Source organism: Solenopsis invicta, chromosome 1 (assembly GCF_016802725.1).
Source record: "Solenopsis invicta isolate M01_SB chromosome 1, UNIL_Sinv_3.0, whole genome shotgun sequence".
NCBI lineage: Eukaryota > Metazoa > Arthropoda > Insecta > Hymenoptera > Formicidae > Solenopsis > Solenopsis invicta.
Genome location: NC_052664.1, coordinates 16,217,794 through 16,244,359, shown reverse-complemented (window position 1 = coordinate 16,244,359; position 26,566 = coordinate 16,217,794). Strand labels below are relative to the sequence as shown.

General features: G+C 27.6%; 1 protein-coding gene across 1 annotated transcript; it reads left to right on the top strand.

Moving 5' to 3' along the window:
- Positions 1–395: 395 nt before the first annotated feature.
- Positions 396–25,587, top strand: Traa (transformer homolog A). Its single transcript, XM_026132202.2, has 10 exons — positions 396–842; positions 1,499–1,844; positions 7,278–7,462; positions 20,680–20,790; positions 22,688–22,790; positions 22,868–22,933; positions 23,107–23,217; positions 23,461–23,770; positions 23,865–24,033; positions 25,121–25,587. Exons 2-10 carry the CDS (start codon positions 1,501–1,503, stop codon positions 25,135–25,137), a joined length of 1,416 nt encoding a protein of 471 aa, XP_025987987.1. The 5' UTR covers positions 396–842; positions 1,499–1,500; the 3' UTR covers positions 25,138–25,587.
- The last annotated feature ends 979 nt before the right edge of the window (positions 25,588–26,566 follow it).

Genomic DNA, 26,566 nt, shown 5'->3' with positions numbered 1-26,566 from the left:
AGCCGTAGCCATATTAAATCTCAAAATTTGGACCCAGTTCTGATTGGTCTAGAGTATGGTCTACTGCGCATCTGGTTACTTGTTTCACCTTTCTTCTTACATCATGACACAGCCAACAAACAGCTGTGGTCACAATATGGCTGCTCGCTTAGCCAATCAAGTATCAATCAGATTACCAATCAGAGCTTTGGACATCAATGTCGCTTCTCTCTTTATATAGGACTCTAGACGCTTGCATGTAACTGCGCCTTTACGCTAAAACTTGCTTATTATGGCTGCGTTCCGAAATTCACTGCCGAAATTCATTACTATAGCTAAAAAGCTATAACATACGTGACGTAAACTATAAACTTTCAGTGCTTACAATAAATTTCGGAACACAACCGGTGGCGGAACAAAGTTGCAAGTTACATGTCGCAATATGGTGGAGTGTTACGTGCATTATGTGATAGTTTCAATAAAATATTAAATTTATTTTTTATTTTAACTATTGTAGATGAAAATATTAGTACTAACTTGTGAAACAATATTCAGAATAATTCGAAAGTCTATTTTAGACTTTGAATATTCAAATACGTTGTCTTGTGTACTTGAAATTGTTAATAATTTTGATCCGTTTCGCTTAAAGTATACAAGACTTCAAAGTCATAAAAATCTTTAACTGGTTTATTCTACCGAAGAATCGAACATCTCTTCCGCAATTATTTACGATTTCGTTGGGTGAATTTTGGAATTGACTTACTATTACTGGTCTACAAAATAGGCACGGTCTTAATTCACTGTGCAAAGACTAGCAGATACATTGTGGTCAAAATTTTTTTCTTGTTCACGAAGATTTAATGGTGAGTATTTTTTTACGAAATGAATCAAGTATATGTAAAAAAATCAGTCCTAAGATTGAATTAATTTTATTTTTTGGAAAAACCTTGAAGATTTTATCTACTTAGAAGATAATTTTGTGTTTTTTCTAACAGTATGATATTAATGTTCAACATTATTTTGTAATACTAATGTGGAATTAATAATCATTTTTTATGTATTTTTGCCTACTGAACACAAATCCTTTGAACAATTTGATCAGATTTTGACTGAAAATTATAGCCATCTATTTAATTTGCTCACAATCTATTGATAAAGCCTGCTGACATGTTAAATTAGTAGATTGTGTTCCATTTTATGCATGATGCGTCATTTATCCTTATTTAATATTCAGTTAATAATACGAATAATGCATCATACATTTCATGTATGAAATAGAATCCTGGTTAATATGTCTATTTTTTTATTTTCTCTTTACTTTGTTTCATTAAGCAAGGATATTACACAGGCTTGTATTATGATTATAAATTAAACCATAATCAAAGTGATGAAATTGAATGAGTGAAATTTATATGGCTACTAATTATCATAACAATAACATTTTTTGTATTAACTAGAATCTTTAAAATCTTTAATTAATATATTTCAGCAGTGGCTCTACTTTGTTTTATATTTTTAGCAATGCATCCATTGAGATCAACAACTTTCAAAGGTGATGAGGAATCAAGATCAACACGTAATGAAGATCACAATACTTATTCAGTTTTACGTTCAAGAACTGAAGAAGAAAAACAAAGACGTAGGCGAGAATGGCAACGTCAGCAAGAACGAGAGAGACAACACGAAAAATTGAAACAGCAAAAGATTTTAGAGTATGAAAGAAAACGTGCACAAGATTTAAAATATGCTAAGGAAAAATCCTCGTGTCACAGCAGAAGTAAAAGTAGCAGTGAGTCTCCCTCTCATCATCGGTACAGAGATAGATCTACATCAATTACTTCCAAATCTGGTAGTCTGCATGAAAAGTGAGTTTACAATACACACACATATGTACAAAGTAGTTTAATATTCTGGGAATAACCAATTATCTCTGAAATTAATTTAGAAGCTAGAAAGGTTTAAAATTGACTTCCTGCCGGCATCAGTGTTACCCAATGACCATCACAGAGAGGTTGCTTGGTCAAACTTTGTTTTTTGTATACATTGAGCATTGACTAAGCAACCTCCTTGCAGTGCCCATCAGATAATGATAATATTGGTGGTCAACTTTAAACTCTTCTAGCTCCTGAATTAAAAATTTGAATTTGTATGTGTGTATATATACATACGTACATACACACACACACACAAACACACACACACACACACATATATATATATATATATATATATATATATATACATATATGTATATGTATATGTATATATATATATGTATATGTACACACACACACACACACACACACACACACACACACACACACACACACACACACATACATACACACAGTGTGTCCCAAAAGTTTGGCAATGGTCAAATATTTCGAAAACTAAGCATTTTAGGAAAAAGTGTTTCAGATAACAGTTGTAGGTTTTCAAAAGATCTATTTACTGATCTTATCAATTTGACCTTAAATGGTGTCACATCGAAATCACATTAACTTTTAAAAAAAAAAACACTATTTTTTATTTCAAAATCTAATAGCTGGTGTCAAGAGCTTTCCAAAACCCTACAAAAAAGTTAATTTTTGTTGAGTACTTTTTGAGGTATGAGGCTTGAAAGCTACAGTGTACTCTAACTTTTAAGCGTCATAACTTGGAAAGTACACCCAGCGACTTTGATTCTGTCCATGGGGAAATTTTCTAAACTGAGAAGTCGCTATCGTGGAATAAACGAATGCGAGAAAATTGTTTATTCCACGCAAACACACGCGTACGTGACATACTATGTTTACTAAAGACAGTAGACATTTGGTCATAAATTGCACTTCCTGACATTCTTTCCGCAATCAAAAACCGCACTATACCTTGTTGTTCTTCTTTCCTGACCTCCATAGTGATGTCGGACGCACACACGACGCGTTGACCTCATTTCGAGCACGTCTAACAAACAAAAGACACAGCGGTGAACATTTGCGCCGTTCTCCCCTAATTCCCAATAGAGGTCACGTCCATAAACACACAGAAAAAGGTTATCAACGTTCGCGCCATGCTCGTTATACAGTCAGTCTCGTTTTTATTTGACTGACCTTAATATATAAGCTTGAATTTTTGTAGTCAAAAATACTGACAGTAAGTCATTTATTTAATCCTTCAAAACTCGAATTTTTACGAAAATAGACATTTAAAGGCTTAAAAAACCTATTTTGACCAATCGTAGTCGAAAATCGTTTGTGATTTTGGTTTTCTTGTTCAATGGAGAATATATTATGATATAGAGAAACTTCAACACTTATTGATAGATAGCGCTGCAGTCATAAAATGCTTAAAAAATGCGATTTTTTTTAAGTTTGGCCCTCATACCAACATTTTATAAAAATATTTTTTATAAAAACTTTTATAAAATATATTTTTTATAAAAGTATATTTTATATAAAAATATTTTTCTTTAACGAAAATTTGTCAAAAAAATTAAATCTGGTGTTGGTATGTGAGCCAGTCTTAAGAAAAATGGCATTTTTTAAGCATTTTATGACTATTGCGCTATCTATCAATAAATGTTAAAGTTTCTGTATATCATAATATATTCTCCATTGAACAAGGAAACCGATACCACAAACAATTTTTGACTGCGATGGGTTAAAATTTTTAAGCCTTTAAATGTTTATTTTTGTAAAAATTCGAGTTTTGAAGGATTAAATAAATGACTTACTGTCAGTAATTTTGGCTACAAAAATTCAAGCTTATACATATATTTCATTCCTGGCAACAATATCTCAATGATTAACTCAACAAGATATGCCTCAATATGATTTGAAAAATTAAAATATTATGTTACGTCGATTTTTGTGTTTAAACGACTACAGTGACCTTTAAAACATTTTTTTAAAAATCTGAACAAAAAAGGAAACTTTTGCAAAGGAAACATACGCTTTTGATTTTTAGTGAAGCACATGAAAAAGTATAGTCGTTTTTTTTGGACCACTATATATATATATATATATATATATATATATATATATATATATATATGTATGTATATATGTATATGTTAGTGCTTGCAACGATCTGCACATTTTGGGTCGATTCCTGAAGCGACGCCTATTGCTTCCCCCACTACCGCTCGCCGCTCGAAGGTCGAGCTCGCGAATACGCGGCAGGTACTCTGCCGAGCGGTACGTGGGGGAAGCAGTGGGTGTCGCTTCAGAAATCGACATGTAAAGATCCCGAAATGTAAAGATCATTGCAAGCATGTATAAGTATATGTACAATGAGATGCATTAATGAGGTCCTTTTTTGGTGTAGAAACTCCAGCAGTTTAACCAATCATATGTTGCTATTGGCTTAGTGAGTTCGTCTGATTGGCTAAGATTGCTGTGACCTTTGAACTAGCTACAACGAAAAAGGATCTCATTAATGCACTTTGTTGTACATGTATATGTATGTACAAGCACCGGCAGAAATAGTATTTCTCCACGTTGACGCTCGAGTGCTGCACACACGCGAAGCGCGCACATACCCTATGATCAGAAAGTACCGGGAATTTTTTATTTAAAAGTACCGCGCATGCGGGAACCGGTTTATTTTTTTTTCTTATGTTGGTACGACCTTAAGACGCACATCTGTCAGGTTTTAGTGCCATCCGATCATTAGTGTCTGCCTGGCGTTTGTTTACATCAGTCAACTTTTTTCATTTTGCCGCATTTTACCATGAATAATTTTGTTGAACAAAGAGTTTGTTTGAAATTTTGTGTTGCGAACGAAATTTCGTGTGCTCATGCACTGAAAATGTTGCAAAAAGCATTTTGCGAATCTGCTCTATCAAAAACAAGAGCATACGAGTGGTATAAAGACTTTAAAAGTGGTCGTACAGTGGTGGAAGATTTCCCTCGTTCCGGACGTCCATCGACGTCGAACACCAATGAAAACGTGAAGAAAGTGAAAGAAATGGTGCTTGAAAATCGTCATACTAGCTTAAGAGAAATGTCTAGTGAACTTGGCATTGCATATGGAACGGCACAGCATATTGTGGTTGATGTTTTGGGTATGAGACGCGTGGCAGCCAGGCTCGTTCCGAAGGATCTGAATTTCTTGCAAAAACACCAATGAATTATTTGACCAAACATCAAGTAAATACCATCAAGCAAGCACCGTATTCACCTGATATGGCCCCGTGCGACTTTTTTTTGTTCCCCAAGTTGAAGTTGCCACTTCATGGAAAGAGATTTCAGTCGATCGAGGAGATCAAAGAGAATGCGACGAGGGAACTAAAGGCCATCCCTTCGTCGGCCTACCAGGGATGCATGGAGGACTGGGTCAAGCGTTGACACATGTGTGTTGCTTCAGATGGATCATATTTTGAAGGAGATAAAATAAATTTGCCTGAAATTTAACTCTATTTTGTTTTATTTAAAAATTCCCGGTACTTTCTGATCATAGGGTACGTGTTTCGTGGCAGCGCGGCGGAGGTCGGCAAAAAGTAGGGGGGGGGGCGTGTTATGATAATGCATCCTCCTCGCTCGACGTTGGGTCGAGAGAGAAGACACGAATCGACGTGCTACCATGGAGAAACTCGGTATCCCCTGCTATGCACCTATACGGCTACGGGCGATATTCGAGATACCATGGTCGGTCGCGCGCTGTTTTAATTTTTAATTGCATAAAGAAATTTACTCGAATACGAAGATTCATTTGAAAAATAATGTAAATAGAATTACAATTTTTAATAATAAATTAAAATTATGTCATTACGGCAATACAGCTTCAATTCATGGGACTGTTACTTTATGTCGAGACATAATTAATTAATAAAACTCGTAAATCTCTTTAAACTTTTTAAAATAATCTGCATTAGAAAATAATTTTAATTTGATATGCATGTGTGCGTGTGCGTGTGTGTGTGTGTGTGTGTAAAATTATATATTATAATCCAAGCATTTATTGGTACTCGATAAAAATGTAATTAGAATTTAAAAATATTTGGGAAAAAAAGAAGATATTTCAACAAAATAAAATAAAAACCTAATTAGTATAAAAGAAATTATTCTTTTAGAAAAAATTGTTTACAAGATAGTATAAAAATATTTATGTGTTAAAATTTGAAGCAATGTTGTTTTATTGTTTAGGATTATAGTCCATTTAATATTGTAAATGCTGTGAAACATTTAATCATGAAACGACACTTCAATCAAATGCTTCAAAGCAAAATTTTCTGTCCTGATTAATCAGTTGAATACTTCATAATATTTTTAATGCTAACTGCACACTGCACACAGTGTGACTATTGCAGTTGAAGATTATATGATCAATCACTGGTTATTTATGTCAATTTTACAGTGACAATAATGACATTTTTAAAATTGATTACTTGAAAAGGATATCTAGTTATTTTAATATAGAGAGTGTAAAGGAAAGTCGCCAATAATGGCATAGCGCTTCTAAAATAGCACTCTTTTATTTTGCGAGAATTAAATAGGAATAGATGTTTAAATAGGAATAGGTTGTTACAAAATATTAATATTATTAATATTATTACAAAATATGAAACATTGCACTAAACTAATACTGATGAAAACATGATTTACTTAAATAATTAAAAAAAAGTCCCGTAATTCATACATTTATAGCTTTTTTTCTGTATAAAATTTTTTAAAAACATTCTTGAAAAATAAAAATAAAATTTTTCTACAAATTTTTTTTGCACATTGTATAGTTTAAACAATAGTGAGTATATTATTAATATTTGATTATTTTACATGTTTGTAGCTCTTTAAAATAATTTTGTTTATATTTTTTCTTTCATATTTTTTTCATAATGCGATTTGAAACTTAAAATCGTTGGGCAGTGTAAACCAATACATTTCTCTTGGAAAATAGACCATACATCCGGTAATTTTCTTTATGATAAGCCTAATTTTTAATGTTGCGCCGTGTACAAGTTGACGATCGAAAAGAAAACTTAGCTGCTAAAATAAATCGTTAGCTTGTAGACCAACATAATCAAGATAAGATATAAATTGTAAAATAATACATTAACCTACTAATATGTCAATGTTAAGTCCTAATTTTTCGGACGTTCTTTTTAGGTTGTTACAAAATATTAATTATTACAAAATATGAAACATAAAAACTGCTATACCATCTGTTAGAAGGCATTTTTAATTTGTATTTTATTTTTAAAGTTTTATTTTGAACTTTTATTTAAGAAATATTATTTAAAAACAAAGTGATGTACCGGTATTGGTGACTTTCCTCTAATAATTACTAATAATTTAACAAATTATTAAAACTCTCTTTAGATTAGATGGATCTACGAGTGGATCAGTACCTTTGTTTAGAGGTCCTGAGAATGCACAAATTAATACTATGGAACTACGTCGAATTAAAGTTGATATTCATAGAAATATTCCTGTAAAAGGACCTGTTAGCGAACTGGAACGAGATATACTTAATCCTGAAGATGTGATCGTCAAGAGAAGAGAGGGTAAAATGTTACATTTCTTTAAAATCATTATATTTTTCTAAGTTCTTATTCTTTTCAGAATATTAGCACTGCAATGAGTGAAGAGTTATGTTACAGATCGGTATACATCGAACACATCGGTATAGTTTGCAGTAATAATATGTCTATTGTATCAATAGCATAAACGTTTTGTTATATTGGCACTAGATTGATACGTTTCGTCCTTTTACATATGAAGAGTTTACTACAAAAAAAAATTAATGAACTCCATGAAGATCACCGAGGAAAAAATACTCGTAAATGTTTTCAACAAAGAAGAATTTCTTACTACTCACACAACACGTAAACGCCTTTGAAACGTCTGATTTATGTCCTCAAATGTCATATTTATGTCTCTGTATTTCAGATGTCCAAAAGATGTATTCTGGATGTTCAATTATACGTATAGTCCAGAATACGTGTTTTGAACTTTCTGCGGACGTCTGAAATACGGAGACATAAATAGGATATTTGAGGATAAATCGAATGTACGAAGGATGTCTACATGTTGTATAGGTATTTTGATCTGCGACTTTTTCATACGGAATATAAGGTAAATATTGATACAAGAACTTGAAAAGTTTCCATATCAGAATGATGTGCAGATCCAATAATATGTTTACTCAAATAATATTTAAAGAATATTCCAATAATATATTCCATGTTTAATGTACTTCTCTGTTTACAAATTACAATTGAACTATACCATAAGAATTCCTAACTGTAATTTCATTTGACAACGTGAAAGTCAAATTTTGATTTATAAAAAAATGGGGAAAAAAGTAATATAAAATATAAAATATAAAAAAAACTTTTTGCAGAAAAAGCATTTATCACTTTTTTTTATCACATTTGTAAGGGCAAAAAGGAAAATGTTAATTAAATCTTTATCAGCATCTTTTTCATTTTGCTTATTTTTTTGTCATCAGTTTCACTGTCTGAAATCTTGCTCTAAACTAAATCTTGTGATTGTTTGTGTAAAAAAAAAAATAGAATATTTTTAGAATGTTCTGTTATCACGAATATGGATCTGTTCTGAATTCTTATATTTATTACAATGAAAATATTCCTATTCTTATTATAATGAAAATAATTTTTTATTATATTAAGATAACTGTATCTTACATGGCCTATCTAAGTTTTGCGGTTTTTTATAATTTTTTGTTAGATCCAAAAGTAAAAGCTGATAAATTCAACATAAAAAATGTGTTTAATTGTTCATTTAAAATATGAAATAATTTTTAATATTTATTATACGTTGGCGCAGTGAAATTTTTTTAGAAGAAGAGCTGTTTAGGTTGTATTCGGTATATACATATATACTCAATATGGCTTATTTATATATTTTCTTTTTTTAAAAATGAATAATAAAGTGATCCAATGCTATATTTATAAGTTTATAAGTATATTAACATATTAACATGTTTATTAAAATATTAACATATAAGAGTATACAAAGAACTATTTTCATCAGCAATTTATATAAGTAAACAATTGACTTTTCTTGACTTCTTCTTAAAATCATGGCTTATAAATCAAAGTTTAGTAGATGGATAAAAATTTATGATCTGAAATAATAAAACTGCTACAAAAAAATATTACAATTGATGTGTATGTGTATTCATTATTGATCTAGGCCACATTTTTTAGTCTTACCTTACAAAAAGTTTTCTTTTTTTAGTTATAAACAGAACGAAATAAAAATTATGATAAAAATATAAATTAAATACAGCGTTGTAAAGTATAAATATAAAACTATAATCATGTAAACCTCAAAGATTTATCTTGATAATTATAGACAGGAGTAATTTTCTCACAAAATATTAGTTCATAAGAAACATAAAAAAATTCTGTTGATCTTACTACCAACAGAATATACAAACTGAGTAGTCAAGTGTTGTAAACAAGTCATGTTGACAATTTGTATGACATATTGATTTGTTCAATTTATCATGTAACTACTTAGAAACAACAAGTAGGCCATATAAGGTACACTTATCTTACATATTGAAATAAAGATAAAAATAGTAAAAATCATGATACACTTGCAACAAAAACACTTCGCCGGTCCAACCGGATTACTAGTAAAAAACACTCGACTTTTATTTGTTATTTGAAACATAATTGGTGAAATACAAATAATGTAGCGTTATTTAGTTAATAAATTGTTACTATCAAAATTTTTTGGGGGAGGCGATTTCTTTCGTTTATTAGCTAACGAATAATAATTTAAAATTAAAATTTTGTCTGGATTTTTAAATCCCTGGTTGGACCACGCAGGTTTTGGCGCGATATTGTTTGTATGAGTTAGAGGCAAGAAATAATATGTAACATATTAGTTATATACAGCTTCATCTTTAGTTTTTTTTAGTTTTTTCTTAAAAATATAATAATTTTGTAATCCTGAAACCTAAAAAGTCTTGCCTAAAAAAGTCTGAAACTTAAAATGATTCAAACTTAAGGCATCTGTTTCATATAAATATTAAATAATTTTTAAAGTAATAGTATATTTTTTAATCAAAAATTGCCATGATAGCTGAGAATCTATACCATTTCCTCAGTTTGTATATTTTACAGGTTTTAGGATTATTATACTTTTAAAAGAAAACTAAAAATAAACCTGTACATGGAAATCAATTCATTGCATGGTATTTCTCTCTTCTGATGTTGTACAATCAATATCTTAATTTGCCTTAATTTTTAATTACTATGAAAAGATTTATACATTAATTAAAAAATTTTTCTTTACAGAAAATATTGGGTTGTCGGAAGTCATGACCTATTTTTTCTATGTTTTTCAAAGATCATTTATTTATATAAAGAACAAATATCAATCAATGATATACTGCCCATTTTGTTCGATAACCTTTTGCCATCTTTCAGTGAGCTTCATAATTCCTCGTTCATAGAATCTCTTTATCAACAAAAAACTGAACAAGGTGTTTATTTATAATTTGAATTGAATGTTATATCACGCAAGGAGTTTGAAGAGAGCGAAACAAGTGCAAGTCTGACGGCGTCAGATTAGGCGAGTATGGTGGGTGTGGCAACACATCTTATCTAAGCTCTAATAATTTTTGACGGCTGATCAAATTTGTGTGTGGTCTTGCGTTGTCGTGATGGAACACAACTTCTTTATGGTTAACGAGTTCTGGATATTAACGTTTCTGGATGATGGATTTGTTTAAATTGTCCAATTGCCGACAGTACATACGCGAATTGATTATTTGGTTTCTTGGTGGGAGCTCGAAAAACACGACACCTTTAAAATTCCATCACATTAAGAGCATAACTTTCCTCTGAATGTTTGCTTTTGATGTCGTTTGAGACAAATCATTACGCCGGGACTAAGACTGCGCTCCAAATTGTTGTAAACAATCCATTTCTTATCATCAGTTATCAGTCGCTTCAAAAAAAGGATCATTTTCTTCACATATTGCAGATGTTTATACGCACCATCAAATAAACTTTTTTGAGTTCATGAGAAACCCAAATATCGAGCTTCTTTATGTATCCCAGCTTCTTCAAGTGACCGTGAACACTTACATGATGGATGTTCAATATTCTTGCAATTTCTTGTGTCGTGTAACGTGGATTTGACTCGATCAATGCCTTTTGTCGTCATCAACTTCGATGGACCTTCTTGACCGAGGACAATGGTTGAGATCAAAATCACCAGCACAGAATTTCATGAACCATCATTGGCACTGACGTTCTTGTACAGCATTGTCATCATAAATTTTATGCAATTTTTTTACAAGCCTGACGCGCGTTTTTTTCCTTTACGGAAGTACAAACAGTAATATATGGCGAAAATGCACAGTTTGGTCTTTCATCTTCAACTTATTATAAAATCTCCAAAATTAACTAAATCGCTAAATTTTTTTTTTAGAATAAAACTAGAACTGTAAACTGTCAAATGACATAATAATAACATAGATGCGAATGACTCTAGTAGTTCCAAAAATAAACTAGAGCCCTTTGTTGCAAAAATACGTTATGACTTTTCCAACAACCCAATGTTAACGCTACAAAACTAAGAAAATCCTGAAAGGAACTTCATAATGAAGGTAAGATTAAATTTTTTATGATTTATTAAGATAAGCAAAGATATATTTAATATGTATATAGCGGAGTGAGACGAGCGTTTAGAGGAGAAAGGATTAGGTGGAATAAAATTAAGAAAAAAAAGGTATAGGCGCTTGCATATGTGGATGACCTGATACTACTAGCGAAAAATAAGGAAGCAATGATAGATATGACGGGAACACTAAGAGAATTTTTAAGAGAAAGGAAACAAAAGTTGAATACAGATAAATCAAAGATAATGGTCTTTAACTAAGAAAGAAGGGAAAAGAAAATTAAATGGGAATGGGAAAAAGGGAAATTGAGTTGCAGACGTTCAAGTATCTTAGTTTCAATTTTAACGATGATTACGAGTGTCAAAAGAATTAAGGAGAAAATGTGAGATAGCGGCGAACATGGTGTGGGGGTTAAGAGAAAGAATTTGCAGGAATGATTTTTTAAAGAAATGGATGCTGTTTATGTATTAAGTGGAAAGTATAATGTCTTACGGGGTGGAATTTTAGGACGGAGTCGGATAGCGCACGGTGCGGTAGTCCACCAACCAATCATCTTTACTTATCCAACCCAACCAACGGAAAAACTCTAACCACCGGCCGCTGTGAATGGTGGTATGCTGTCGGGATCCGCTCGGAATTTTAGGGTTGGGAGGAAAGAAAAGAATTAAAAAAGTAATGTTGGATTATATAAGATGGATTTAGACTGGATTTTTGTACACCAAAATACTTGAGGGAACTGAGAATGAATAAGCTAAGAATTGTATGGAGTATCAGAGCAAAAAAATACAGAGGAAAAGATTGAAATGATGGAAGAGGAGATAGATAAAATTATGTTGGTTGGAAAAAAGAAAAAAAGGATGAAAGGATTTATATGGAACAGAAAGGGAAATGTATTATAATAGTAATGATTGGGGGTAGTAACGATAGATGGTATGTCAAGGATAGAAAGAGATTTAATTGAGGAAATAAGGGAAAGAGGGAGGAATGTTCAATGACAGGAAGAAGATTAGAGAGGCAAAGTATAATAAGAGATATAGAAGGTTCATGGAAGAGAGCAGGGTACCTAGCTACTTAGAGAAGAGTAAATTGAGAAAAGAGAAAAAAGGGGAAAAAAGCTTTAATGAGACTAAGATGTGGGAATATGGAACTGGACAAGCATTGGTTAGAGAAGGAAGAAAGGAAATGCATCTTCTGCGAGGCGGAGATGAATAATTTGGTACATTTTATAAGGGATTGCGAAATAACAAAAGGATGGTTTCAAGGATTAAGAGATTGCGCGGAGGAAAAAGTAAGACGATTATGCAGAATAATACTATATTACTATATTAATGTTTTCTTTATAAAATATTTTCTTTATTTGTAATTAATAAATTTAGCATATTATTGCTAAATAAACAAAACACATGGATTAATGATAAAGTTTTATACATAGCGTTTTACATACATAATAAGTTTATTTAATATTCGCATAATAAGAACATAAATAATCTATATATTTAATTTACTTCTGATATAAATGTTATATTTATGTATTGGAAAACTGTTCAGTCTCAGAGATTTTAAAAATTATTATATAATCTCCAGTTATCTAATATGTGTATATACAAGGTGATTATTAATGAATGTCCCTTCTTTTTACCGTAAGAGCATGATTTACCGACGGATACCTATTTCTAACATATATTAGAAATTATAAATGCGTGCTCCTATGCTAAAAAGTGGGCACCTTCGTTAATAATCAGCCTGTATATTTGTATTTATTTATTTATATACACATATATGATGTTCCAAAGTTCATGAATTAAAATATAATAAAAAAGTTCTAGTTTTAAGTAAAATAGTTATTTGTAAGTTTTTATTTCAAGCAATAGTTTTCGAGATATCAGACTTAAAAATATTCACAAGTTACATTTAGATGATCATCTGTCATGTGGTCATTAATATTACCATACGCGCGATTAATGGACGTGTGACTAAAATGTCTACAAACATAGTTTGTAATTGACCTGATTGACCAGCTTTAAACACTCATGAGAGACAGGCACAGTTAATGTGAAGAGCTTATAATCAAAGTAGTTTCATACAGTTATCACTGATTAGTTTGCATTCTTTCGACTATTCCAGTTTTTGAATCATACTATTTTCGAGATTGTGTTAAAAAATTATTTATGTTAAGAAATGAGAATAAATAGATCTTGTGTATAAAATAATATTGTTTATTGCGCAATACAATATTATTACAACGAAAATAATGTTATTGATTTTTGTTTCTACTCTAACGTGGTTGATTACGTTCTAAAATTTATGTTTGCGATAATATTCTAAAATTACTGTGGAACGTATCTGCTATCGTTATTTCATTAAATTATTACAATATTATGTTTGTTATTTAAACATGTAACTCAATAATTTAAAAAATTGAAAATTATTGCTAAAGAAAACCCTCTATTAGTCGAAACGTACTATGAATAAACGAGGATTATAATATTTAAAACTTACATTAAATTGCTCGTTATTGACCGTTAACCTCTCTTTGCATGTATAGCTATTGCATCTTATCTTATAACTAAAACTAACAGCAATACTGTTGAATAAACTGAGACCATACACATTCCTTTTTTTTTCGCAGGATTTTTGTTAAACATGGAATTTTCTCATGTCGCTACTTTGTTTAAAGGATTTCTAATTTAATGAGGCGCAAATTTCAATCTTTCTTAACATTAATAATACATTAAGTTTTCAAATGTTTTGATTTTTTTGAGTCATTATCATGTATAATACCGTAAATTTCGATAATAAATATTTAGTGTCATGGATTTTGACGGGTTTAATGTGTTATTTTTAATACTAATCTTTTTCATGAAAAAACGTTCAATTATTTCCATTAATTGAAATCATATCTGTGACTCAACTTATGTTCGATATTTACAGAAAGGAAATGTTTGTATTTTTATTAATGTGATTTCTATATTTAAAAATTCTCGTTTTTAATTGTTGATTTGTTTTATATAAGCATCACTTTAATTTGTCCGATTTTTTAATTTTACATTATCGAAAATCTTTATGACATTATTTCTTGTCTAGTGTTTTGATTGTAAATTTCGAGCTATACTGTACACATACATACATACATACATGTGTACACATGCGTACGCGCGCGCGCGAAAATTTTTGCTTAGCGAAAGATGTTACTGTATCGGTGAAAATAATGAAAATAATAAAAATTAAAGAAGTATGCAATAAATATAAGTTTAGATTGGATCAAATTTTTCAACAATACTAAAAAGATACTATATGAAAATGCTCGAAAACAGATAGCTTGATATCCAAATATCTCAACACGGAAGATATTTTATTTCACAGAAGATGCTATATCAGTGCTACGATAAGAATGAAGAAAATCCACAATTAAGACAAGTTTAGATTTTTTACAGTTAATTTTAAGATGAATAATGAAAGATAGAGTTTTATTTGACTTTTTTTAAATATTAAAATAATGAATTTATTTAATACAATATAAATAAAAAAATTTATCTGTACATTTAATTTATTTACAATACAAATATTATATTCCTTTTCTATGTTATAGAAAAAACAATGTCTATTTTTTAGATTTAAAAAAAGTATATGTGATTTTTAGTTGTATTTCTAAAAGACTATACATACATATATATAAAGAAAATTTTGCTTAAGATATAAAAGCAATAAAATTAAAGAAGTTTGTAATAAATATAAGTTTAGATTGGATCAAATTTTTCAACAATACCAGAAAGACAGATTGTAAAAATGCTTGAAAATGTATATCCTGATATCCAGATATCTGAACACTTCACGAAAAATATTTTACAGAAGATATATCAACATTAATCCAGATACTACATTCAAGATATTTTATTTTACGAAAGACATTATTATGTCAATGCTACAATAACAATGATGATTGAAGAAAATTTACGATAAAGATTAATGAAATTTGTTACAATTAATTTTATAATGAACAACGAATGGGTGGAGTTTTATTTTACTTTTTTCCAATATATTCAAATAACTTTGCTTAGAAGAGAGAAGTCATGAAATAGATGTGGGATGGTGAGATATTATATTGTATAATTCGCGTTGAATTCTAACAGCAACCGTTAAAATTACAATCTATTTAGACATTGTAGGATGTTTATTGGTCATTAGTGTTCACTGTGCTGCTATAAAAACTAAATTTCAGTTTTGCAGATAGTAGCGATTTTTACAGATGTATACTTTTTACGTAACTTTGAGAAATATATTAGATATTAAATTTTTAATTTTAATTTAGCAGTAAGTCTTGAATGTAGCTTTTAAATAACGTAATTGAATTTAATGTGTGACGTAATGGATGTATAAATTCGGCATATAAAATTATTTATTGGAGAGAGTTGTGAATAATTTGTATTACTGATATTATCACTTTTGCAACTTTATAACCTTATTATGGGCATAATGCTTACTAGCAATAAAAAAATTATTTTAAAAAATTTTTTAAACCAAAGAATTAAACATTTTTTTCAAATAAAATATATTTTAAAAAATGTTCATAAAAACTTGTTTTGTGGCACTTATTAGTGTGTAAAATCTGCAAAGGATTATTAATTTGTGATTTTTTATAATTAAAAATAGCTTTTACGACATTAGTTTATGTCATGATCCCTTTCCCTCAATTCTCTTACAAACTTATCCTTTTTTTTCTATTCAGTAAATAGTAAATTGCTTTCGTTTTTTATGCTGGATTGGTAGAACTCAATAGGTAACAAATTGTTTATAAGAATTATGTTGCGTAAATATTCACTGAGTTATGTTAAGAAAACAAAACAAAAATGCCACCACCTCTCTGCTTTTCTCTAATACAAGAATATTAAAAAAAAATTTTATACGCATATTTACTTTCAATACAGATATGTTCTTGTTCTATAGTATAGAAAAAGCAATGTCTTAAAAAAATTTTTAAATACATGTAATTTTGAATTATATTTTTATTAATTTAAAAGTACACATACTTATACATATCTGAAGAAAATTTTACTTTCTAAAAGATATTGTATTAATGATACAATAGTAATGAAATACAAATAATCCTAATATAATCGAAAAGTGTAATAAGAAATTGAAGATAAAAAGTAATAAAATTAAAACATCCCGCATAGTTAGCGGGATCCAGGCTCAAACCCTGGTTGAGATAATATTTTTTGTAATAATTTTTTTACAATTTTTCGGGATTAGGAGGGATAGTAGAGATGCATACAAACATCAAATAAATAAAATAAAATTAATTAGTAATTTAATTTTGTAATATTACATTTGCGGATTTTTTCTTAAAGCTGTGTTTTAAGTCTTGCAAAATTGCTGCACGCAGTTTGGGGAAATCTTATGAATGTTTATAAAATTCTTAAACAAATTATTGAGCACTAAGAACTGTTTTATGTTTATTATTTAATTGTTTTAATCGGTAATGTCATATTTATTATTTCAATTTGTTATTACAATTCCCGGTCTTATTAGGATTTGTATTGTATTGAATAAAATTCAAATTTGTAATAAATATAAAATTAGATCTGGTCAGATTTTTTACTGACAATATTGAGACTATACAATCAATAAGTGGATATGAATGGAGAAGATATTCGGAGATAAAAATCACATCACGGAAGATATTCTATTTCATGGAAGACATTGTTATGTCAGCGCTACAGAAGGAATGGTACACCCATGGTCATCGATTCTGTCCCTGGGAAAATTTTACAAACTGAAAAGTTGCCATCTTTCTACATACTTGTAATTTATGATTAACGTAACAATTAGAGCTTATTGGTCATTACGTTACTCATGAACTGTGAGTATATAAAAAGATGGTGATTTCTCAGTTTGTGAAATTTCCTCGGACAGAATAACCGTGGGTGTACAAAGACGATTGAAGAAAATTTACAAAACAAATTTAAATTTTTTGTAGTTGAAATTATTTAAGATAAATAATAAATAAGGAAGATATTTAAAAACAAATTTGGTAAACATTTTTGCAATTTAAAATTAAAATTAATTAAATATGGCGAAAGAAACATGCTCGGTAAAAAATTCATCATATATAGTTATATATTATTATATATAGCTATACATAATTATGTATCAAATATGTCCAAATGTATTAAAAAATTATAATTATATATAATTAATATAATTATGCATAATTTTTATAGAAAAGTATAAAATTATATAAAATATATAAAAATTATATAATTATACAATAACTGTATATAATTATATTTGAAAAATTTTTTATCGGGTGTATACTTTCAGAATACTAAAGTACATTTTTTTTAAATTTTGATTATTATATATTATACAGTAATTACATTAAATAAAATATGTATACAGAATATATTGTACAGATTAAATAACTTTTTTAATGATTAACCTTTATAAAATCTTATTTTTTTTGCATTTATGACTAACAAACATAATTTATTATTGCTAATTTTTGAAAATAAAATACATTAAAAAAATTTTTGTATTAATGATGCAAGAAGATTAATACAACAAGATTTCTAATCCAAAGTGGACTTTATGCTGGGTGAGTGCATAGAATTTTTTGCAACTTAAAATTGATTTTTATTATCAATATTGCTCAAATTGGAACATTTTATGTTTGACAGGATAACAGAACAATCTCGAAAGTGGGACACATTAAAATCATATTAGGAATGACAGGTGATTGAAGAAAAAAAATATTTGCGATGAAGACAAAATAGAATAAACGATGAGGATTTACGTAAATAGGTAAACATCTGTTTTTTAAAAAGCAATTCTAAAGTTTAAAATTAATTAGATAACAAACAGAAACTTATATAATACTTTCAATATCATGTTTTTTTCGTATATAAAAATTAAAAAATGATTTTATTAGTATAATAATATAATTATAATACATATTTGTTTTATGATTAATATATATATATATATATATATATATATATATATATATATTGATATCTAATATTTGTAGCACTCAAGATTAATATTTTTATTATCGTAAATTTTTAATAATTTTAATGTAATTGAAACAATCAATCTCTTAATAATAAAGAAATGTAATACAAATTTAAAAAATAGGTATGCGTAAAATGTACTTACTAAAATTATCATTTTCTAAATTATTTAATTTATTTGAATATCAATTTCAAAATGGTTGATATATTAGTAAATCTCATTTTTTAAGTTACAAATATCTATTATTGTATGCTAATTTTTAATTAAAAACAGAAAACATAAAAATATTGTTATATCAATGTGATATTCTCTATGGAAGATTATAATCTGATAATTCATTGTACAATTAAACTATAAATAATAGAGATAAGTTATTAAATATTTTAATTATTTTTATTCAAATCTAATTATTGTTGCATAAGAATTTTAATTACTATGTATTTATAAAAGAAATGTTTTCTGATAATCAACTATTGCACATTTTTAAATATTAAGATTATAAATTTACTGTTTAGAAATACACAAAATATTAATATAAAAATAATTTTTGTACTGGTATTTAGCATTTGTTTTAGATCATTATTTTTAGAAGTTTATATGTATCATTATAAATTAAATTTTTTATATTAAATACAATACTAAAATAAACTAGAAATTTTAATTATGTATTTTTAATAATTTTAAGGAATTTGGAATATCATTAAAATATTATTATTGAATTTTAATACACATTTATAGAAATAAAAAATATATATTCTAGTAAAAATGGAAAAAAATAAAAAATTTGTGAAAATATATATTTAATAAAAAATTATTGAATATTATTGTTTTAAATTGTAACTTAATCATCAAAAGATTAATTTCTAGATATTGATAATTAAATATATTAATTTTATAATGTTATTAATCTCACACATTGAATCGCACTTTACCAACAATGGAAGATACAACGCAATATATTTTTTGGAAGATACATTATATTTTCATTGGAAGATGTGATTCTCTACATTAGAAGATGTGATTCTCTACATTAGAAGATGTGATCCTCTACATTGGAAGATGTGATCCTCTGCAGTGATAATCTTATATGTAGTAATATTCTTACATACTACATGTAAGATTATTATTACATGTTATCATTATTCTCCCCTGAAGATTTTTTGCAATTTGTTACTATTATCCAATTAAACTAAATAATAATGAAAAATTACTAATTTTAATCAAATTTAGAAAGAGTTAGTTGCATATTAAATCATTATAAAAAAATATTGTATTTTGAAAGTTTATGAAAAGTTTTTCAAATATTTTTATAAAATAAATATTTTTTAATAATTATTACATACTAAAGATATTAAATAAATATAAATTTCACATTTACAAAGAATGATGTACAAATATGAACAAAATACATATTAATACAAATTTTTATATTTTATGCATGTATATCAGAATGTTCTTGAAAATTGTTAAAACTATGAAATATATAATAATTTAATTCTATTTTTGACTTAAATTTGAGAATTTATACATAATTGAATAATATTAATAAATTAACAAGAAAAAGTTTTATCAATTTTTTGTATGTCTTATTATTGACAACAATTATACTCATTGCAAGTGTTACATCATCTAAGTACTGTATAATTTTTTTATCATGCTTTATATTAAAATTTTTTTCTATATTCTATTTAAATTTTTTCCTATATTCCTATTCTATTTTTTAAATTAATATATTTAGAAATTATAAAATATTTAGAAATTATAAAATATTACTTTCTTATATACGTCTACTAAGATTATAAAATTCTTTTTTAAATCTAATTTAATAATATAAATATTTTTATCACTTGCGCAAACATGTAATGAATATAATAATACCATTGCTATTGTCATAATAATAAGCAAAAGTAACAATTAAAGAATAATTTAAAATAAAATATAAGTGTAAGAAGATTAAATAATTAAAAGAAACTATACGGATTATTGAAACTTTTTTATTTGTACATATATAGATTTATATTATTAAAGATTATAATGTTCAAGAACGTATTATATGATAAAATAATGAAATAATATGACAGAGAATATAATATAATAATTATATAGGAGAAGGGTGTAAACCAATATTCGATAGGGAAGAAATAAAGAGGGCTGTAGCCAAAACTAATGAAGTGGAAGAACGACGTACAGTTGTAGCTATAGATAAAGAACAATCAGGTTTGTTATATAATGTATATTTATTAATTCATTTTTTTAAATCAATAAATATGTAAAATTGCATTTTAATTTTTCTTAAATACTCGAAACTTTTTGAATAAGAAAAATATAATACACTTAATATTTTTACTACATACAGGGTGTATAAAAAGTCGTTTATTATCGAATGGCGTTGCAAAGGTCAGGATAAAGTTATTTTAATTTTTTTAGTAAAATTTATTTAATAAACTTTTTTATTACGTATTTTTATAGCCTTGTAATTTTTTCTTAACACTAATTTTATCTATTTTGGATTAATCGTTTCAAAGTTATCGAGGTTTACATAGTGATTTGATTGAACTTACTTATGCTGAATAGAAAATTAGATTTTGCATCAATTCTTTGCATTATGTGTTTGCAAAATTCAATATTATTGACATTCTTAAAAAGAAAAATGTTCGAATTTGTGATAAAAAACGAAGGTCCTCAGTTTAAAAAATCTACTTGGGCCTGATTAGGCTTCAAGCTATTAACATCTTATCTGAAATTTCATAAAGATTTTGATAACTTGGAAACGACTGATCCAAAATGGATAAAATTACATTTTAAACAAAGGGTTCATCTCAAGAAGGGCTATAATAATATGCAATAAAAAGTAATGTTCTATTTTAAAAATTCAAAGTGATCTTGTCCTGAACTTGGCAACAATACTCAAAGATAAGATTGATAAAACTTATATTTTTCAAAATATTCTGCAGTTCCAACTTTTTTTATATGCACTATATTTACGATATAGTCTGTATTATTATAGAATATCCTATTTTAATTGCTCAACATGAATATGAATTGTAAATGAAGTATTATCGTAAAAAATATTTCAGACAAAAATTGATCTAAGAAAGGGAGAGGACAAATAATAAAATCAATTTGGAAAAAATAATTTTTTAGTATTACATGAGGGTCTGTTTTTTATTTTAAAAATGGAATTATATAATTTTTTATATAATTTGTTTAATTATTCTGTTTAGGAAAGTAAATAGAATTATTAAAAAATCAATATTTCACGAGATATTTTATACTACATTTTAGTATATTTATATTTAGTATATTTTGTATATTTATATTTAGTATATTTTGTATATTTATATTTAGTATATTATATTTAGTATATTTTGATATAAAATAAAAAAATATATCGTAAATTATTTCTTATTAATTTCTTGGTAACTCTTGTTTTAAAATTTTTATGTACAGAATAATTAGATCATATTATTTAAAACAATTATATAATTTTATTTAAAAAGCTAGCTATTACCTTTGTAATCTTGAATAATTGATTTTTCTAAAAGTAATCTTGTATTTATTTGTTCCTCATTAAACTATAATTTTTGCCTTAAATATTTTTCTCGTTAATGCGTTCTTTACTAATAGTCTTTTTTTAATTGTAATTTTTAATTACACAGTTTATCATGTTTTCTTTTGCTTTCCTACTATAAAATAAAACAAAAGAAAAAATAAACTTTGCAAGAAGTGCAGCTGAAAAAAACAGACTATAGAGTAACATTAAAGTAAGAGTATTTAAGGAAATATTAAAGTAAAATATTTATATATAATGTATTTACATGTATTACAATGTATTTATGTAGAATATAACTATATTGTTGATGTATATATTTTATTTATACACTTTTAGAGAAACAAATTATATTTTAATTTCTTATTTTTAATGCTTTAACCCTGATAAAAAATACCGATAGAAAACGAAAGTTCAAGAAACCTGATTTAAAACGATAGAATTTTAAATCAGGTTTTTTGAACTTTCTATCATTTTCTATCAGTTTTTTTTTTATTAGGGAAGTAACGAATGCAATAGAGCATTTTTAAACAATTTGCACATTTTAACGCTATAATATTACAGCCTCGGTAATGAAGGCGTATACTTCGAGAAAACGATCTTCATCTTTGAGTCCTAGCAGAAATCGTATTTATAATTCTGGACATCTGTCTTCTTATCAATCAAGGTTTATTTAATACGCTATGACAGTATTGTATCTATACTACGTATATAAATTTTTAATTTATTTTTTTATGATTTTAGACGTCGTATGGATTTGAAGCATCAGGATAGCAAGATGGAAAATCGGGATATTCGAAAAAATGATAGGTAAAGCAATGTAATTTTATTTATTGAGATAAAAAAAGAATCCAACCTTATTTTTATAAGTATTATTACAAGTCAAAGACAAGTAATCAAAAACAACCAATTATTGTATAATTGATAACGATTTAGCAACCGCTTTAAATATCTAAAAAGTACATTTTTTTTATGTTTTATAGGAGAAGTAATATAGAGAAACATAGAGAATATAAAGACAAATATACAGAAAGAGATACAACTAAACATGATAATCGATCGCGTTCTAAAGAACCGCGCAACTCACATTCCAGGTATAAAATAAAATCATTAATATAAATTTATTTTTCATAAATTTTAGTTCTGCAATTTATAAATTTTAGTACTTTTTATTGTTTTTATTATTTTTATTTGTTATGATTTAAAGATATTTGATTTGATTTCTCTATTATTTGATTTGATTTAATTTGACTTAACTGGGAAACTGTACAATAGAAAAATGTCAAACTATTTTTTTATGATTATGATCATCACTACTGTAATTATTATTATTACAGATCATTTATAGAAGAGAGATCTTATCGTGACAGATATCGTGAAAGATCAAATGAATATTCTTATGAAAGAAGGGATAGCGATAGGGATAGGGATAGGGATAGGGATAGGGATAGGGATAGAGATAGAGATAGAGATAGGGATAGGGATAGGGATAGGGATAGAGATAGGGATAGGGATAGGGATAGAAATAGAGACAGAGATAGAGATAGGGATAGAGAAAGAAATAGAGACAGAGATAGATCCAGGGAACGAAGAGATATAGCACCACATTATATTGAATCACCAATACCTGTGCCTATCTATTATGGCGTGAGTAAAATATATACAAACTTAGCTGTTGATATAATGAATACTTTTATAGATCATTGGATTTCTCATTTATTTCTTGTTAATGTATTTCTAGAGTTTTCCTCCAAGACCAATCGTAGTAAGTCCTATGGTTCCATTAAGAGGACAGATTCCTTCTATGGGAAGAGGTAGACATCCAACTTTAATGGCACCAATCAGACCATTTCCACCACGATTTGTTCCTCCAGATATGTATAGATTGGGACATCCACCCCCAAATCCAAGTAAACATATTACAATATAATACATATTAGAGAAGGTGATATTATAAACCATGTAGATATTATGGCCGCTCGTATTACAAGACCTATAATCTCCCATATATTTTGAGGAGACAGTGTTTATTCTAGCGGCCAGCAAAATGAAGCTGTCGCTATTTATCAGTAATGTTCAGACAGAAGAATTTAATTGTGTTTGGCAGTTCATAATTGTGTTGTAAGTCTCCTTCGTGTTATAAATCGACTTTGAGTTTAATCGTTAATTTGAAAAGATGTTGCTGAACTTTTTGTTGCTCAACTGGTAGAAACCTGTTCTTTAACCTATTGATAAGATCAGTAAAATTTATTTGTCGGATTTACAACACAAATTGTTGGACACAATTACATTTTTGTTTGAATTTGAAATTATGAGTAGCCATAAATTCTTTCTGAACAATACTGACAAATAATGATAGTTTTATTTTGTCCGACCGTGAGGGCATCACAAACGTTGTCCTCGAAGTATATGGTGTAAAAATACAAGATGGCACGCTCTCGTGGATGCGTAGTCGTCCAAAGTGATGGTGGGGGGCTTTGATCAATCAGATATTTGCTTCAAAGGTTTTAACTAGATTAATTATACTGATGCGCCTGAATGATGACTTTCAGGACAAGTTTTTGATTGATTTTTCTATTCATCAAGCCACCATTATGCGCAATGTTTTAATTAAATTCCCTTTTATTCTTGCACCATGTATGGAAGATTAGGCCCTGGTATCATTTTTGTTACTAGGTGACGAATTCTGATAATTACTTGTGGAATCATTTCTTTAGTACTCTGTTCTTGTATAGTAGCTTTAATACGTCAATAGAACTTTTTATTATAAGAATAGTGCAAATAATTGCCATTTTGAATCTAATGTTGGTAACTTTTAATGTTAATAAATATGGAAATCAAAATTATTAAACGTTCATTGGACGAGAAACCATTTAGGTCCATAATGGTATTAAAAAGAGAAGGCAGCTAATAATATCACCTTTTTCTCTATATTGTAAATTTAATATATAATGTATTATTCAATTTTCATACTTATACACAAAATTTCTTTTACAGGATATGGACCATTTTAAAATAAGAAAATGGTCGATTATCATCGTAATATTTCAGCCAATGGCATTTTAGACAGATAATAGATAACAATAGAAGCAAATATTTTAATCTTCACTTTTTATATGTAAGAATGTCTCAATGACTAATCATTTTTCAATTTTTTTATCATTTGTGATACACATTTAAATTTGGCATGTTTTGGAAAATGCAACTATGAAAATGAATTGCAACAATTATAATATTTAAATTAATACGTTCCGTGTCGGAATTTTATGTGATTTGTTCACCGGTGATTGGTTCATCTACGCAGCATAGTTATTATATTTATGAAATTGTATTATATAACTAAAGAATTGCAAAAAAAATATAAAAAAATCAATGCAATATAAAGTGGAATGCAGAACAAACAAAAAATACTTTAATTAATTATTTAGTTAATAAAAAACTAACATGTTTCTTTATAGCCAAAATATTTCCCCACTTCAATAGAAAGTCCAGCATAAATCATCGGTGATCTACGCGGCACAGAACGTTAAATATATAGAATATATGTTATTTAAAATATTAGTTTGTATGAAATTTAAATGATGTAATTATCGTGTGTTAATAATATAAAATAACAAAATACAATATATAGAATGCATTTTGTTATTTTATATATTTTATATACATATCCAATCAGCAGATAACATTTTTTAAATGTTTTTTTTTAATATTAATGCTTTATTATAATATTTAGAAAACATTTTTTTTAATATATGGATAAATAAAATTGAAGGATTTAATAAAATAATGATAAATAGAAAAAAAAGGAATGGTGAAATACTATGTTTTTAACATAACTTAATAAATATTAACGTGATAAAATTCTTATTAATTCCAGTTTATTAGCCATAGAATTCTATCAATTACTTTATAGATAGAAGTTCATTGAATATATAGAACGAATGTAATTTACAATTTATTAAAAAGGGAAAATAGAATGCATTTGTGAAATAACAAGAGAGTTGTGGAATACTAACTAATATTATAACAAGGCACTTTTAATTATAAAAAGCAATTACAAAAAACAATTAAAAACATTATCTGTTGATTGTATGAGTGTACGTGTGTATGAACATGCGACTATGTGCACGCGCGCGCGCGCGCGCGCGCGTGTGTGTGTGTGTGTGTGTGTGTGTGTGTGCGCGCGCGCGTGCGTGCGTGTGTATGTGTATATATCTATATAAACATCATAAACATAAATTCAGTAACGCTTGTTATTTTTTTTGTATCTCACGATAAGTTGAGTATTTCAATAAAAAAATTTAATTTTTAAAATGCAGTTTAGAGAAGAGAAATAAAGTAAAAAATTATTATTTTAGTTTCATTTTTATAATATTTTATTCTTACATAAAATCGAAGATTGGTATTTTTTTTCAGATATTTTTTTATTAAATATTGTTAAAC

Excerpts from the sequence above, each read along its gene's own strand:
- Traa (XM_026132202.2), top strand. The coding sequence starts at position 1,501 with ATGCATCCATTGAGATCAACAACTTTCAAAGGTGATGAGGAATCAAGA. Across the intron at positions 1,845-7,277 it reads TCTGGTAGTCTGCATGAAAA|ATTAGATGGATCTACGAGTG; the intron begins GTGAGTTTACAA and ends AACTCTCTTTAG. Across the intron at positions 23,218-23,460 it reads CCGCGCAACTCACATTCCAG|ATCATTTATAGAAGAGAGAT; the intron begins GTATAAAATAAA and ends TTATTATTACAG.